At 28.1% G+C, this 17,983-nt stretch overlaps 2 protein-coding genes across 3 annotated transcripts; one reads left to right on the top strand and one right to left on the bottom strand.

The window, feature by feature from the left end:
• The first annotated feature begins 2,672 nt into the window (after positions 1 to 2,672).
• LOC113859883 (dof zinc finger protein DOF1.4-like) lies at positions 2,673 to 3,419 on the top strand. Its single transcript, XM_027492548.1, has one exon. It carries the CDS (start codon positions 2,673 to 2,675, stop codon positions 3,417 to 3,419), a length of 747 nt encoding a protein of 248 aa, XP_027348349.1.
• Positions 3,420 to 14,870: 11,451 nt separating this feature from the next.
• LOC113858119 (dof zinc finger protein DOF1.4-like) lies at positions 14,871 to 17,674 on the bottom strand. 2 transcript variants are annotated; one of them, XR_003503334.1, is made up of 3 exons: positions 17,253 to 17,674; positions 16,025 to 17,062; positions 14,871 to 15,121 (listed from the first exon to the last, which is right to left on the bottom strand). XR_003503334.1 is itself a non-coding variant. In XM_027490598.1 (2 exons), exons 1-2 carry the CDS (start codon positions 17,313 to 17,315, stop codon positions 16,079 to 16,081), a joined length of 1,047 nt encoding a protein of 348 aa, XP_027346399.1. In that variant the 5' UTR covers positions 17,316 to 17,674; the 3' UTR covers positions 15,343 to 16,078. The 2 variants fall into 2 exon arrangements, 1 of the variants encoding a protein (XP_027346399.1); XM_027490598.1 differs by lacking the exon at positions 14,871 to 15,121 and having other exon boundaries at positions 15,343 to 17,062.
• Between the last annotated feature and the right edge of the window lie 309 nt (positions 17,675 to 17,983).

The raw sequence follows: 17,983 nt of genomic DNA, 5'->3' as shown, positions 1-17,983 counted from the left end.
AAAGACACGATAAAACAAAATGCAGATGATACTTGACTTCATTGCTTAACTTTTCTTTTATTCACCTACAAAGGTTTGTAATGGTAGGCAAAAGAGCTTCAAGACTGCAAAGTATATAAAATTGATTTCAAATTTATACTATAGGGAAAAAAAATATAAGAATCATGCGTAATGTTATCGTGTGATTTCATTTGAAAGATTCTTTGCGAAAGCAAAAGGCAAAAAAACATTGAAAGGAAAGTCTATAGTAAAAGTCTTTTGATGGAACCTAATATGTTAAATCAATGTGAAGAAGGGTAAACTAAATATGAAGAAGTAATAAAATAAAGGATAATCAAACATGATGACAAAAGAAATAAAACTCTTGTAATGGTAGGCAAGAAAAGCTTCAATATTTTAGAGCATGTAAAACTGATTTCAAAGCACATAAAACTTATTTTAAATTTTTAATAGAGTTTGGTGGTAGGTTTTATTTATTTTTTTAGGTGTTTATTGGGTTTCTTTTCTTCTGTAAATTATTGGAATAGACTTCAATATATCATGTCAAAATAATATACATATATTAAAAATGACAAATAATAAATAACATTATTAGGACATAATTATTACTTTTTTATAATTTGAAATTTGAAATCTAAATTATGAAATAGAATAAAATTTCTAAAAATAGAAAAGGATAAAGAAGAGTGTTTGAGAAGCTTTTCGATATTTCATCAAACTTTTCACAAAATGATACTCAATTATATATATATATATATATATATATATATATATATATATTCTTAAATTTGATTTAGACCATAAGTGTTTTTTAATAGATACAATTTAATACACTAAAACTCTACTTAAATTAACTGAAACCACTTTTATAATTGTTCACATAAATCTGTAATAAAATAAAATAATTTAAAATGATAACATTTTTAATATTAGTTTACATTATTACTTTTTAATAAATAAATAGTTTTTTTTAATTCTTTTTAATCTCTATTTTATCTTTAAATAGTAAAGAGTTATTTCGTCTTAACATATAATCTTAAGTTTAAGTCTCAATGAACATAATATTTTTAAGTAAATGTAAAATTTTTCTTTTCTTACATATTTTTTTTCTTTGATGAACAATTTTTTTTCACATTTTTAATCAATTTACACAATATAATATTTTGAAGAATGATTCTATATAATTGAAAAAAATTATTATATATTTGATATAATACAAATTTTTATTTTTAGCTTAAGTTCAATTAGCTTTAAAGTTATTTTTTAAAAATATATTTATTAATTTTATATGAAAAACCAATCATTCCGTTTCGTTATCCATCCTAAGTGATTAATTTTTTTAATTAAATTATCACTTTACTCTACTCTCTTCCTCGTTCTCTATATAATTTTCATCCTTAACTTGATAAATAATGTATTTTAGCATTTGAATTATTCAAATAATATACATTAATTTTTATTATTAATAGACGTTAATAACATTTAGTAAAAGTAATCAACTTAATATATTAATACTAATTGATGCGCATCAATTAAAAAATATATTCAAGTAAATGAGAGATAAAATTGTTTTTTAGAATTTGAAAAACTGGGTAAATTTAGTAGTAAATTTTAATAATTACTGTCTTAAAAATTACAGATATCTTTTTGAGCCATGATATGTTAAGTTAAAATTTTTACTAACATTAATTTACCGCAAGAACTAACTTAAAATGTATTTGAATAAATTAGAAATTAAAAAAATAAAAAAATAAATAAATTAAATATAAAACTTTAAAAATTACAAAATTATCAATTTCATATTTTCATTTTCTCTCGACTTACATGCACCGCCGCCTCGGTACAATATTGCTGAATTAATTTTCTTCTCTTTATTATTTTCTGCTCGTTACCTTATTCAGAGTCAGGACTGATAGAGAAAGATCAACTCTGAGAAATAAGTTTCAGGTGGTGTTTGTTCCCCTTTTCTTTTCTATAGTTCCTTCACCAAAGCTCAAGAACATCAACACTTGCATTATTTTCATTCCATTTTTATGCCCTCTTGGTTGGTGAGAGAAGGGACTCCACACACTCCACCCCATTTATTTTGTTTTTATCATAGTCTCACAAGCTTCTCTCTCACCATACCCATAATCCAGTTTCACCCTCTCTCCACCTCAGATTGAGACTATTCATTTTTGGACCTTGTACACGTTTCAAATCAATCCCCCATCACCCAAATTTGTAGAGGCAGAAACAGCAAGTTTCTATTTTCTCATCTTTATCATTTGGTATACTAAATACTTCAGTCCCCAAACATTTATTGAGGGTAGATTGAGAGAATCCCCTGAGATTTAATGAAATAATCCTAGAGAATTAATTCCAATACTTAGTTTCAGATATGCTCATAATGTTTTGACAAAGTTCGGAGAGCGAGGTAGGTAGTAAAACATTCACAAAGTAATAATGATAATGATCGCCGCGGTTTTGGTCACACTGTAAAAGAATCTCAACAACAGAACACAGACACGTAGAGCCTCATACAACCTCTCAAAATCTGAAACACAAACACAATTTTAATTCCTATCCAAATCCAAATCCAAATCCAAATCCAACCCACCGACCATATTATAAATACTAGGCAAATTAACCCCATCCACAAGAAAAAAACACTACAGTACACACCCTGAGATATGGAACAAGGGGAAGGGAGTGTTAAGAATAGACAACCTCAGCGAGCAGCACCAGCACCAGCACAACAACCTCAGCAGCATCAGAAATGTCCACGCTGCGATTCTTTGAACACAAAGTTCTGCTATTTCAACAACTATAGCTTGTCACAGCCTCGCCACTTCTGCAAATCGTGTAAGAGGTACTGGACACAAGGTGGAACCTTCCGGAACATTCCAATTGGTGGCACTTCCCGTAAGGGGAAACGTGCCAAAATTTCTTCATCTTCCATTTCACAAACTCAACCTCAGCCAAATTTGACAACGTTGACTAGGCCTTCTCCACCACCCACTTTGGTTCAGTCAACCACTACCCCGAATTATCAACTTGGCCTTGGTGGGTACTTGTCTTCTCTCACTGCCAGTGATGTTACGGGTTCTTCTAATTCGCCTCTTCTATCTGGCTTCTATCAGATGGCAAACAGAGATAGGGTGAACTCTCTGTATCGTGCACCACAAGGTTTCATTCCAGTTCCATCAAGCGTGGCTAGTAACATTGCTGTTAATTCTCATTCTCATAATTGGTCACAAAGATTGCTCAATAATGCTACAAACCAAAGGACTAGTTCTGATGCCTCTTTGTGGAGTACTGTCAAACCCACTTCCATCAGTGGTAACTCTGATCAGAATAATATCAGAGGTGGTTCTTCTTCTTTCAACCCGAGTCTTTACCCCGATCTACCTGGGTATGGGATTGGGCCTCCTCAATAATCCTATTGGTTTATATATTGCAGTTGCATTGTACCCTTAAAATGCAGAGAGCAATTAATTTATTTGTCTTGCCATCAGCTCCGTATGTTTGATTTATTCAAGTATTTTAGTATTGTAGCATGATATGTATTAATTATTATCTGATTCATTGTGTAAACTTTGGATAGAAGAGGATTTTATTATGTGGGTATTCGAAGTTATTCGGTTGATTTAAAGCTGGGTAAAATTAATTTTGATATTAATTTTAAGCTATTAAATATAATTGAGATGCATGCATAAATGAATTTAAACTACACAATTTTATGAAAACGTGTTTTTTATTGGAAAGTGAAAAAGTTAATAATCCTAGTCATTTTGTTTCTCGTATCATAGAGATTTTCTGGGTCGGGTTAGGTTTGGAAACTTGAGATACAATAACTTGATTATTTATATACGTTTAGAAGGTAAAGTTGCGAGCTTTCTGTTTCTTCCGATCCTCGCCTTTCTCAGAAAATTAGTTGACTTGTTAGATAGTGTTAAACAGAAGTCTAAAAAGGAAAGTGGAATAGCCAATTAACGAGGATTAAGGCGACTTGTGCTAAAGCCATGCAGAAAGAGGTGAAATCTTGGTTTGGATCTAGAAAGTTGATGAAAAAGATGGTTCCGTATCTAGTTGTTAGTTGTGCATACGGGGGTCACTAATGGGATCCATTTTTTCTCAGGTCAAGAGGAAATCAAATGCTCTTTACTTTATAACCACATTTAGTTTTAAATTTATTTTTTTATCTTATTAAATAATATGACATAGTACTTTCAAAATCTGAGACATTTTCTTGTCAAGCCATGATTTGTCATGATTAATTACAGGATTTATTAATTAAAATTAATAGAAATATATATTTTTCTTTATTCTAGTTACATTATGTCAATGTGGATTTTCCGTCGAGTTCAGAGAGCACAGGATGCATGCAAAACAACGTTATTTGTCCTTGTATGGATCTTGTGAAACTCAATTTAAAAAGTTAAACAGAGGGTATTCATTCCAAAATTCATTCATTTCCCTTTTTAATCCCGCGTTTCTTCCCTGAATCTGATTAGGGCCCCACCACCTCATTAACTAGGATCCTCCACCTTGCATTTAAGGTACAAGTGTGGAAAAATGTATGTAAAAACATTTTCCTTAGTAAGAATAATAGAGGGTAGGAATTTGAACTGGAGTTTATGTTTTGTGCCCGACAACCTCTATTGTCTACTGGTGCAAATTTCTTTGAAAAATTGATTTTCAAGTTGAAGAAAAGCAAATGGCTCTGTTGGATTGGTGCTTTTTCCTAACTCGCCAATCTATTGTCCCTCTTCATGTCTCCAAAAACATTTTGCGTTTTTGGTGTTTGTAGAAAATAGCAACTTGTAAAGCACTATCGTCAAAGATTTGCCTCTTCCCTGGACTGGAGGCAGACACGGGTCTCATTTTTTCTCTCTGGATTTTTCATTGAAAAGACTGGATTTGCCTAATTAGGAAGTTGTCAATTGATCATTCCCACATGCCCATTTTTCTATTATTACATTTTTATTTATTTCTAAAGAAATGACGTGTCAACCTAATATTCTTCAATTCAACTTTTTCTAAAATAAAGACATTATTGTACATGTATAAATTTAATCCCTGATATTAATAAATTAATCTCTGTGTATATACAATTTGTGAGAGTAAAATGAGGATGTATTAAAAAGAAATAGAGAGGCTTGTTACTAGGAAAAGCAAAACACATTAAAGGAAAATAATATTAAGAAGGATTTGTTGAGAATATATATATATATATATATGATAATTTTGAGTTTTAAATTTTAAAATAGAATATTTTATTTTTTAATGCTTTTTCTCCTTTCAAATCCCCTCAATTTTTGGAGAATTAGGAGAAATTTTTAGTATTTTCTTTTTTTCCTTTTTTTAAAAATTTGAACATATTATGAAAAAATTATAAAAATTATTTTTTATTATCAATTTTTATTGAAATATAATTTTTGAGAAGTGAAAGTTCCTAAAATTATTTTTCTTTAAAGTTTGTTGCGTGTATATTTTAAAATTAAAAATTAATTAAGAAGAATGTGAGTTATACTATTAATATTTTTATGTTTTATTCACCTACATCTTTGTTAATTTTTTTTCTAAATTTTAGAGATTAAAATTTTTATTTAATTTTTTATTATATATATATATATATATATATATATTCTAAATATCAATTTTTACAAAAAAATATCTTAAATTTTTATATTTTATTAAATTTAAATTTTCTTTTAATAATCTCATCTTTTAAATTAATAATTATTAATATATATTATTTATCCATATTTAATTGAATTTTTTATATTTTAAAATTATTTAAATTTATTGTATCATTATTATTTTGTTACATACTATTTGTAATAGTAAAATTAAGTAAAAATAAATTTTTAAAAAATTATTATTTAAAATATTTATATATATTGCTAATAGTTTTATTATATATAATTATTTTAAAAAATATAATATTTTATTCTTTATTTATGGAATATTATATATACATATTCTAAAATAAAATACCAATACATCTAAGGACTAGTAAATTAGTTAATCTATATAATACCGACATAAAAGTTTATTTTGAAGGCATAGGTATTGGAAGAATGAAAAACATATATTATAAAATAGTTCCATTCATCGTGAGTTAGTGGGTAATTTGGTACACAAATGAGTTAGGAATTTTACCCGTGACGTGATAGTAGGTTTTTATTTTTATTTTTCTTCTTTAAAGTCCTTGAAATATTTTAGATTACTAGGATGTAAACGTTTTTTATCAGACACCTTAAATATTTTTATGTTCAGGTTGAAGACTTTTATTTTAACAAATAAATCCTTAATATAAAATAAATGTATTGTTAAAATTTTATATTCACAAAACTCATAGCATATCATATTATAGATAATTTAACACTATTTAATCACTTTTTTTTTTAAATAAATGAAGCTTAAAAGTTTAAAAATAAACAAAAACTTACATCACATATCTAAGAATCTAGACATCAAAAAAATTCAACCAACAAAGAAGGAGGAGTCTTATCAAAATATAGAAAAAATAAATCATCCTGAGCCCCAAATTTAGCTAACAAATTCATACTCTGATCGATTTCTCATAGAACATGGCCCTCTCAACAAACCCTTAATCCTACTAATTATAAAGTATAGAGGATGACTATTATTCTGATAGTTAACAATTAAAGAGATAGTCTCCATAGAATCACATTCAATTTAAATAAGGTGAATTTTTTTTACTAAGAACAAGTTTTAGACTCCAAAAACACCTCAAAGTTCTGCAGCAAGGGAAGAACACGTATCTAACAAATCAACAATGAGTTCGCTATCACTATCTCTAATAAGATCTCCACAACCAGCAGTTCCAGCAGATTAGGAGACAGCTCCATCAACATTTGGCTTGAGCTGCAAGTCCATAGGGTTGAAATTTGTTTAAACTTTCAAGTCCCAGCCATCCAGAATCCATCCCATGAGAAGACCTGCCACAAAGAAAAAAATCAAAATCAAAATTAATTTTATGCAACAAGGACTCAGCAGTAAGGGAAGAATTTTGAAAAATCTCCTTTTTTTCTATTGTCCCACAAACTCTAAAATGTAATACAAAATAATAAATTCTAATGAAGATACATAGGAAACCTAGAATCAAATAAATTAAATATCAGCCAATTAGTTAATCCTTTACTGAAAAATAAAAACTAACTATCAAGGATAATCAATTGATTTCAAATTAGTATAGCAAAACATCAGTTCTTAAGGACATAAATTACTGTCTCAGTAGCTTCATCACACATAGCACAAACAACAAAGTTAGTCATGATACGATTACATCTCTCGTCATTAGTAAAAAGTTTACTATGAACTCTTTTTCATACGAAAAGCTTAATGTTTGGAAGACCTACCCATCTTCAGACAAGATTAAAAATATTCTGATTCTGGACTAGAGGCTGATCAGGGACAAAAATAAATTTATAGATAGATTTAATGGAGAAAACACCATTTCCAGTAAATTTCCAAAAAAACAAGTCCTACCCCTTGCCAAATTAAGAGGATTAATTTGAGCAATCAACTCGCAAATGGATTCAAGAAAACGATTCTTGATTCTGGTCCAGTTCCAACAACCATTTTGGACAAACATCACCATAAGGTCATTCATCTCATTTTCAGGGAAAGATTGCAAAGTAGATTGACTAAGGCACTGCTTGTTAAGAATCTAGTTATCCATCCAAAAACGGATGGTCATCCCATCGCCCAGGACCCAACTCAACCCATTATAAAAAGACTTCCAAATTGAGAGAATGTTATTCCACATATAAGAGCAATTTTGATACTTACTAGAAGTAATATTTTTTCAAGAGAAAATTTATATTTACTCCTAAATACTTGGACCCACAGGACAGTTGGAGAGAAAATAATCCTCCAACATAATTTCATAATATAGGCTTTATTCACAAGATGAGTTTCCCTAAAATCAGGGTCCCATCATAATATAGGCTTGATTCACAAGATGGATTTCCCTAAAGCCCAAGCCCTCATTAAACTTAGATTTACGGACTTTATCTCAACCAATTAAATGATATTTTTTGTCACCCAAAACTTCAAATGAACTTTTTGCATATATTGTTATTATTTTAATCATGTAAGTTTATTTTGTGTGCATGTTATAAGAAAGAAATTTATAAAAGAAAATTTTAATTTATATTCTATCTTTCAACCATTTAATATTTTAAAAATTTTAAAATATAATATTAGTATTTTGCATTCAGAAATAATAACAAATAAATAAATTTGCAAATCATAAAAAATAAGATTAAGTGAAAGAACTGAATAGAAAATTTTAATTGGGTGATAATAGAATAAATATAAAAATATGGAAAAAAATTTAATTTAATTTTTTTACCAATATTAAATTTGATGTTTTAAACTTTAGTTTACCCAAATTTTTTATCTTATATTTTCAATTCTCATCTATATTTTAAAATATTTTTATTTAATTTAAAATTTAAAAAAAATAACATATATAATATATTATAAATTTGATCAGTTTAATTCTACTAATTTTAATCAAGAAATATTTTATTACAAATTTAAAATTAAAAAAATACAATAGTATACAATTTACAAAATTAAGAACTGAAATTTTTTTAACAATTTTATTCTTATAATTTTGAATTACAATAGTTTCTCTTCTAAAAATTTTAGGTAAAATCTCCAATACATTTGTAATTAAGAGAGTTTAATATCTAATCTTACACTGAAACAATCTCAAAAGTTAATTTTAAATTGATAAACAACAAAATTGTTGATTTAGTTGAAAAAGATATTAATACTTTTTTATTTTTAGTTTAAAAAATTAATACTTTCATATTTTAAAATATTATAAAAATCACAACTATTAACATAAAGAAAATATAAAATATTATTTTAAGTTTTACAAGTAACAGAGCAATCACCAAAAATTTTATTTTGAATGTTAATGTTATCAACTAAAAATTTTATTTTAAATGATAATGTTATCTACTAAAAATTATAAAAGAAATGTTCAATTTGAATTTATTATTAAATTATTTAAATTAAAAAAGACTGGTCAACGTCCCTTGACAGATATCACGCCTATATATCTTACATGACAGCTTTATTTACAATTTTTACTTTTTTCTATTTAAGGACTAAATTGCAAACAGATCAAAACTAAACTTATTGACTAATGGCATCAAATTACCGTCATAAAATAATTTTAAAGTAAATCTAACGACCACACAAAGTACTTACAGCTACTAAATATGTTAACTCATGGTTGACTTTACCTTATAAAATTTTACCTTAAATAAATAAATTTATATTCAATTATGACTCACTCAATTAGTGGATCGAATATGCTTGAGCTAGATCAAATTGTTTCCTCTCCAGCGTTGATTACAATCGTTTAAATGAATCAAATCAACAAAACTATAGTGCCATATCATGGAACAAAAGAAGAGTCACAGAGTCCTTTTCTATGAAACAAGCATAATTTTACTAGGCTACGATAGAAAGATCCAAGCCTCTTACATCAGACTAATTAGAGACAAAGATGCAAATATAACACAACAATCAAATTGGCAACTTTGTGTTGTATATTTTTATCCTCCCAACCATAAGATGAATTCAAAGGCCCCATTCTTTTCATTCTTTTGAAGTTTTATTTTGGTTCCTTTGAGCCATTAGATGCATTGACTGTCATCATTTATGGAGTTTTGCCAGAGAAAAGCGGGGATTAAAGATAATCTGGTCCATAGAGCAACATCTCCCAAAACTTCAAAATATCATAAATAAACTGACTTGAAAAGTACTTAACCTAATGTAACATTGAATATACTGACTAATGAGTCTGCCATAATGCAAAAGATCACAATTATACTATGAAAGCGACAAGTAATGAACCCCATTTTAATTTTTATTAGAAGAAGATAATATGATAAACAACGTGATGAATATTCATGAAAGAATATTGAATTTTGTTTGTACGCATTATAAACTAAAACTAATAGGAACACTAACAAAGTACTTCATGTCACATCATAAATATCAGCCTCTCAAACAATAAATAATCATTACCCAATTCACTTAAAGATTTAAAAAATAATTGCCACCAATTCTCGTATTCTTGTTCTTGACAATTACGAGATTAAACTAAACTGAAATAAACTAAAATAAAATTATTCCGAAGCACTAGACATGATGGAGAGTCGAGAAGGCCTAATTTGGAAGTGTTTGTGACGAGTTTGAAATGTAGATGGTTTGCGCTTTATAACCATATTGTTTTCTGCAAACACAGCTTCTTCCCCACCCTTCTTCAACATGGAATTCTTGATTGCCTTTTTGAGAAGTATGATGTTACTTCTAGTATATTTTGTCGAGGGTGGTTTCTTGTCAGATTTAGGACCTGTGTGTTGGAAGTAATTGAGAGCCACAGGATGAAGTGAAGGGGAGCAGAAGAAACTCGCATTCGCCAGAAGGTTTGGGTCGGTGACGTTCAACCTGCTCATCTGTAACTCTATTAGATGCCTTCTACTTCTTTCCATTGTAGCAAAAAGAATCTCTTTTGAAGAATCCATTGACGTTGAGATTGAAAGCGTACTGAACTTTTATTTTTTTACTTTTAGATCTGAAAAAGACTTGCGTATTTATAATTGTTTGTTGATAAGATGATTATTTGTTTTCCAGTTCCATCGCTAAATAGAATATGAAAATAAAAATTTGTAATGCTTGTTATTATCTTTTTCTTATACGTTTTATTCAGATAGCATTTTTTAGCATTTTACATAAGCTTTATTTGATTCTTGAGATAAGATGTATTTGTATTTCAAAATAAGATCACAATCCTTGAAGAAGTTAGTTTGGATTAAGGGATTTGTCTACACTATCGAAAACTTTTCTTAAAGTTGGTCTATTAAATTCTTTTATTTTAGATTTTTTTTTTCTCTACCACACTATTATGGTTAGAATTCTATTTTTTTTTAAATATAATAATTTTTAAATTAAATTTTTTCTAATTTTTTTAATTTAATTTTAATAATATTAATTTTAAAAAAATAAAATAATATCGTTTATATTTAAACTTATTTCACATTCTTGTTTCAATATTAAACATCTCATAATTAAAAGTTTAAATTTTTTTCTTTTTTCTCTTCTAAGCATTCACACAAAGTTTAAATAACACACTTTTAAGTTATTTAATTAAAATTTTCAAATTTGACATGAAAAATAAAATAACAGTTTTAATTTTTTAAATGATATTTTTTTTACTGGAGTTTAATAAATATGATAGAACATTAAGTTACATAATTCAAAGCAACTTATAAAAAAAACAAACTAACGAGGAGTAAGATTTTTGGATGATCTATTAAGACCCTGGATCCACTCGGTAAAAAAGACATTGAATACTGCGGACATTTCTGCTTTCCTCACGCGCGCGCACATGTATATAATTTTTTAAATTATAATTGACAAATTCTAACCTTTTTATAATTTTTAATATTTTTAAAAAAATCATCACTGAATTTATATATATATATATATATATATATATATATATATATTTTATTTTTTTTTTTATAGCTTTTCGAGGATTTATCTCTAAAATTTTTGAATTTACAAAAACAATCTTCAGTGACAATTTTTAAAACTTATATTTTTATAATTCTTTTAAAAATTACATTTTGATACATATTATATAAAATAATTAGTTGCGATATTTTTTTCATAATTATATATATTAAATATAAAATAGTTTGATGTTTTATTTTATTTTTTATTTTTTGAAAAAACTACTGTGAATTAAAATAAAATTATTTATAAATTTTAAAATTTTTTTAAAATATATAAAATATTGTGAACTTGATTATTTAATATGAGTTGTTATTTTAATAATTAGACTGATAAAAATTTAAGTTTTAAAAAAATTAAATAAAGTAAGTTATTGAAAAAACTAGAGCTAGTAAATCCATTTTCATGTTCAAATACTAAGGTTTTATTTTTATTTTGATAATATATTTATATTTTACTAGAATATATTACATAAATAACGTTTTAGATTGAAATTTCAATAAAATTAAGTCAAGTTTCATACATAATTTATCAAATAACACAGTATAAAATAAAATTTTGGATTAAATTTATTATTTAAATTGTTGGCATATCTATATAGAGAGAGAGAGATTTACAAATGATACTTTTAGCAATAGCCTTACAGAGACTCTTTGGTAATTATATAGTTTTCTGATAAAAATAATATTGTAAACGGAAAATTACATGATAACAACGATGACATACGCCATTTCTTTGTTCTATATACAATGGGTATCGATGCCCACCCAAACTCAAATATAATAAACAAGTTAACTTAAAGTATGTAAATATCAAAAGGGAAGTTATTCAAGAACATATGGAACTCTTTTTACTCCAGGAACAAGTAGAAAAAAATTGATTAATAACTAACCAATTTTCTAATTATTATCTTTTAAAATCTTTTCTTTTAATTTGAATATAATTAATAATATTATATTAATTCGAATATAAAATAAATAATAAAATAATAAAAAATTCATGATTATTAAAGATTTATATATAGAAAGGGATAAAACATAAATTGTATATATATATAAGATAAGTTATTCTTCTAAATAAAGTTTTAGTGGCTCTTGCTCAGTTCAAATCATTCAAGATATTCTATTTTTAGAAATACGGAAATAAAAGGAAATATATAGACAAATTATTTGCGTCCAATAGGATAAATAAAATATACGCAATTAACTATAAAAAAAATGGAAAACAATGGCAAATAAACAAAAAGATAATAACATTTTTTTAAAACAATAATTATAGTAAGTATCTGGTCAAGATAATAATAAAATATTATTACTTTTTTAATTTGATGGACTCTTGATAGAATTATATATATATATATATAATTTTTTTACACTGATATGAGTCTAAAACTTTTTACATTTAATCTAAATTTTTCATTTAACTTACATCTAATGAGTTATAATTTATTATTTCACTGATTGTTAGATATAAGTTAAATGAAAGATTTAGATTAAGTGTAAGAGTTTTTAATCTTATACCAGTGTAAGAAGATTCTTCCCCATATATATATATATATAATAGTAAGTAAATATCTCATCAAATTAGTGTTTTGATATTTTATTTTATTTTTTATTGGTTTTATTTATGAATTATTACGGTAAAAAGTTATAACAATTGAAAAATTAAGGTCAAATTGAAAAAAAAAATATAGGACTTATAAAAAATTAAAAGACCAAAACAAAAGTTAGAATTTATTTTAGAAATTAAGTTTAGGAGAAGAAAAGAAAAGAATATATTTAATGATAATTATACGAAGATTTTTAACCTTTCAAAATTTTTGTTCTTTTTTTAATTAAAAATTAATTAAGCAACATAATGTTACTATAAACTTAAAAAAGAAAAAAGGAAAAAACTAAAGCTATCTCTTAACCTCATTCCTAAATTGAATGGAGAAATAAGTCCAAACTTACGAAATGTAGATTTTCACATACACTAAGCACTTGGTTATTTAAAATAATTCCAATGCAGTTTTGGCCAAAACTAAAAATATCATCTACAACGCTAATGCCAATACATGCACACTAAACTTTTGAAGTGAGTTGAGGCAAATTTTCTAGAAGAAAATGCTGATTATTTTAATTTGGCACACTAAAAGCAAAAATACTTCGTGCACATTTATTAGTGTCAAGTAATTCACATTTGGGTAAGGTGGTAGCAATGCAGTCCCAGTGTATAGGGAACGAAATGACATTATTTATAACATAAAATTTAAGTACAATTACTAATTACAATTTGAATTTTATTTCAATAATCACTGTTAATATTAACTCTAAATATTTTATTAAAATAAACTCTGTTTTTAATTGATAAACAACACCTAAATTTTTTCCTTAGTTTTAATGAGGTAATAAAACTATACTGATGCGAGATAAAGTGTGCATAAATAGGTATAAATAACATTATTTGTCTTTAAAAAAAAAAAAACGAAGTAGAATGGAGAAGAACAATATACAGATGCACATCGTCTTGAAGAAATATAATTTAAAGTGAAAGTTTGAAAGTGTTGAACTAGCTGGAAGAGCAGTGTCCATCAAGAAGAAAATTTTACTAAGATAGAATTTAATTACATTCAAGAGCAGTTGTCAAATAAAATAAAAGGGGTAAAGAAATCAATTTTCTAAATTAATATCACTACTCATTTATTTAAAGAAAGATCTTATCGACTAATATATTAAAAATGTCGAGTAAAGAATTAATTAATAAAAAACCATAATAATGCATGAAAAATTACAATAAAATCTTATAAAAATATATTCATAACACCCTTTAATAAAAAATATTTTTAATTCCTTAATAAAATCGTAACACTGGTTAGCATTCTCGATCCCTAAAGAAAAGTAGTATCACATTACACATCTTGTAAAATAGTACATCATAATATCAACAAATATAGAGAGAAGAAAGCGTAAAAGAATTATTTTTCAATAAATATAAAAGGGGTTTCTAAAAATACAATTAATCCAAGTTTCTTCTTCAAGAGTAAAGCAACAAGTTAACTGTATCTTTTAGTAGTGTTTCCTACTTATAATAATGTAATATATTTTTACTTACAAGCACAATTAATTAAAAAAATTCAAAACATTTTTCTTCTTAGTATTATCCAGGTCAAGCTAACTAGTCTTCTTAAAAGACTCATTCTATTGACTTTTTAAATTATTAAATATATATATGTTTTAAAAACTGTTAAATTTTATATTTCCAATATAATAGATAATTTCATTTTTCCATAACAAAATTCCATATGCCAAATTGTAAAGAAAATGTTATATAACAATAAATATATTTAATATCTTAAAAAAAAATTAAAATGTCGTTTGATTAATAAGTAAGAAAATTATTAAAAAAAAAAGAAAGACTGTATATGTTGAAAGAAGACTTTGAATCACTCTTCCAACTTGTGGAAGTCAGGCCAACTACAGAGAAGAGGAAATTCTTGGGAGCATGGAAGTGGAGAATGTCTGGTGTGAAATGCATGGAGTTGTCTAGTTTGAAATTTCACAACCTATTACCTGGTCCTATACACCTGAAATGATACATAGACGAAATGTCCCCTGTCACTAAAAGACAACAACATACGAGTCCGAGTCCTGCTTAAATTCCTATTGTGCGCTACAGATTTTGGCCAGACTTCATAGCCCACTTAGCAGTTATACACCATTTCAGGACTGTTGGTACTCTTTAACGTGAAGTGTCCACTCAACTCGATAAATATTCTTAAAAAAATAGTAAAATTCTTTGCATGGACCAAAGTTTCTTGAATTACCAACATAGAAAAACTACAAAGTCGAACATATGACCCAAACCATGAAATCAACCCCACACACATAAATCACCCAAATACAAGTAATTAATCTCACTCTCCTATTTCTCCACTTGCCATAACAAATGTTGAGTAAGTTAACAAATTAAAATGAAACCAATATTAGTTCCTTTCGCCAAGGACAGTAGCTTATACCAAGCAAATCCCCCACCCCATCTAACTAATCACAGTACATAAGAAAGTATTAAAAAAAGTGCATGTCATTGCATTGTATATACATTACAAAATTAACGAAAGACCAACTTACTAAACTATGGAGAGCTTGCACCAAAAGTTCTCCTTTTGATCTCCACAGGCATCAAACACTGTGCAGAGTCTACGGTGACACGATGAGAGAAGAGGATCCGAGGTTCCTCTCAGCGCAAAATAACCAATTCTCAACCTTGACACATAAAACTAACAGGCTGAAGCGTAATTCAATTGCAGCTGACATGATCGCTCCGATCCCAAACTCCTCTCATCTTTACCTTTTTAAGTATCAATATTTTTTCCCTTTTCAATGTAAGTAAACCAACCAACTCACTTTGACCCAAGAGCAAAAAAAGGTAGCAGTAATAAAGAGAATTAAATTAAGCCTAGAGCTAAAGAAAAGGACCAAAAGATGACCTTAATTAAACGATGGAGAGAGATATGTAGGTTCGAAAACGATGCATCATCTTTCTAGATCAGAGAAGTGACTGAAGGGCCAATATTAGGTTGATCACTCCAAGCACCCCAATAAAGCGAATTAGGATCAGACAAACCCACATGCTCCATCTGGTTCTGGCAAGCACCACCACCGCCACTATTATTGTTATTATTATTATTCCACTCCAACCTGTTTTGTCCTTCAACTTTCACGTCTTTTGAAGCCACCACCTCTACACTCTCACCGCTATTATTTCCTTCCATTTGCAGCTCCTCTAGCGTTGCTAATCCTTGGAAACCGTTGCTACCTTGATCACCCTTCAACCCACCACTGACAATTTTTTGTTGTAGCAAAGTAGAACTCAGCAAGGAGGCCATAACAGGAGTGGAAGGTGCACAAGTTGAAGAAGAACCAAAGATCGAATTATAAGCAGAAAGAAACGAGTTGCTGCCATTTGAAGTAAAACCATTTCGGTAACCATATTCGGTGGACATAACCCCAGATGAAAAACCTAACCCAAGAGCATTCATCTGAGGCTGAAAATTGAACCTTGGAAAAGCAAGGTTCATGACATCACAAGAGTTGCCGTTATTACCGTTACCGGGTAACCCATAAAACAAAGGGTTGATGATATGGTTTGAGGTGGAACTAGAAGCAATATTATCGATGTGGGAATGTGAAGGAGGGTTTGAATTGGAACTGGGAGTGGAAGAATTAGAAGGAGAGTTAGAAGAAGCATCAAGGTTTGGACGCTTGACACGCTTGTTTTTTCTGCAGCCACCACCAACGGGAACGTTCCTCAGAGTTCCACCTCTTGTCCAGTATCGCTTGCAGGCTTTGCAAAAGTGTCTTGGCTGTGACAAACTGTAGTTGTTGTAGTAGCAGAACTTGGTGTTTGATGAGTCACAACGAGGGCACTTGAGGGCTTGATGCTGCTGCTGCACAAGATCTTGACTTGGTTTCTCCATAACCCTTCCAGCGGAACCCATAGAGATTTTGTGATCATCTATTTGAGCCTGCAAAAATAAAGGTAATTAAGAAAAGAAGACGAAAAAAAAGGAGAAGAAGGAGATGAAAGAGAAAGTGTTTTAAGTTGGTGTTTTAGGGTAAAAATAACAACACAGTATCGATATTCTCTTCCAAGAGGAAAGCAACAAAATTGGGGTGGACATGTATTTGTCAAATAATTAAGAGAGAGACATGAACCTGTGTCCATTTGTTAGACGTTGTTGGAGGGATTATTGCCATTTTCTCACAGTTACCCAACATTTTTTTCTCTCTGGAATGAAATCGTTGAAAGCCGAGTAACAGACAAAGAGAGGGTGGCGCCTTGAGTTGCGCTTGAAATGGTGGAGACTGAGTGAGTGAATTGTTGTGGATAAACAGAGAGAAAGGGCGAGGATAACATGATGTGATGAACGTGATTAATTATTAATTAATTAATCCCCTAAGAATATAATCTATGTCAAAACTCAATTGTGAAGTTTCACGTGATGGGTTGGGTCTAAAATCCAATTTGGATGATTAAATATAATGGAATTGGAATAATGAAAAGGAATATAAAAAGAACATTCGAAATCCAAGAAGGGGACATAGAGGTAAAGCAGAATTGGGGATGAATCTTGAGTGGTTCAAGAAAGAAAAGAAAAGTGAGACGTATTTATATATATTCCAATGTTACATTCCTTTATATTGAGAGAGAGAGAGAGAGAGAGAGGATCATTTAGATAAGATAACCACATAGAGGGAATCCCTAAGAGCCCAATGCCCAAAGCATCCATGAGAGCAAATCCCACTTCTATTTTCTCTAATTATTAATTACTTTAGTAATTTTAAACGATAATACAACTTAAATTAATATAAACTTTTTTTTCCTTGTTGGTGGAGACGTTGAATATCAAGTTTTAGCTTGAACAAAACTATATGAAAGTTAATAT

The sequence above is a fragment of the Abrus precatorius genome, unplaced genomic scaffold (genome assembly GCF_003935025.1).
Source record: "Abrus precatorius isolate BTA unplaced genomic scaffold, Abrus_2018 Scaffold2, whole genome shotgun sequence".
Lineage (NCBI taxonomy): Eukaryota > Viridiplantae > Streptophyta > Magnoliopsida > Fabales > Fabaceae > Abrus > Abrus precatorius.
Note: the sequence above shows the minus strand (reverse complement) of the source record. Positions and strands in the feature narration are given on the sequence as shown.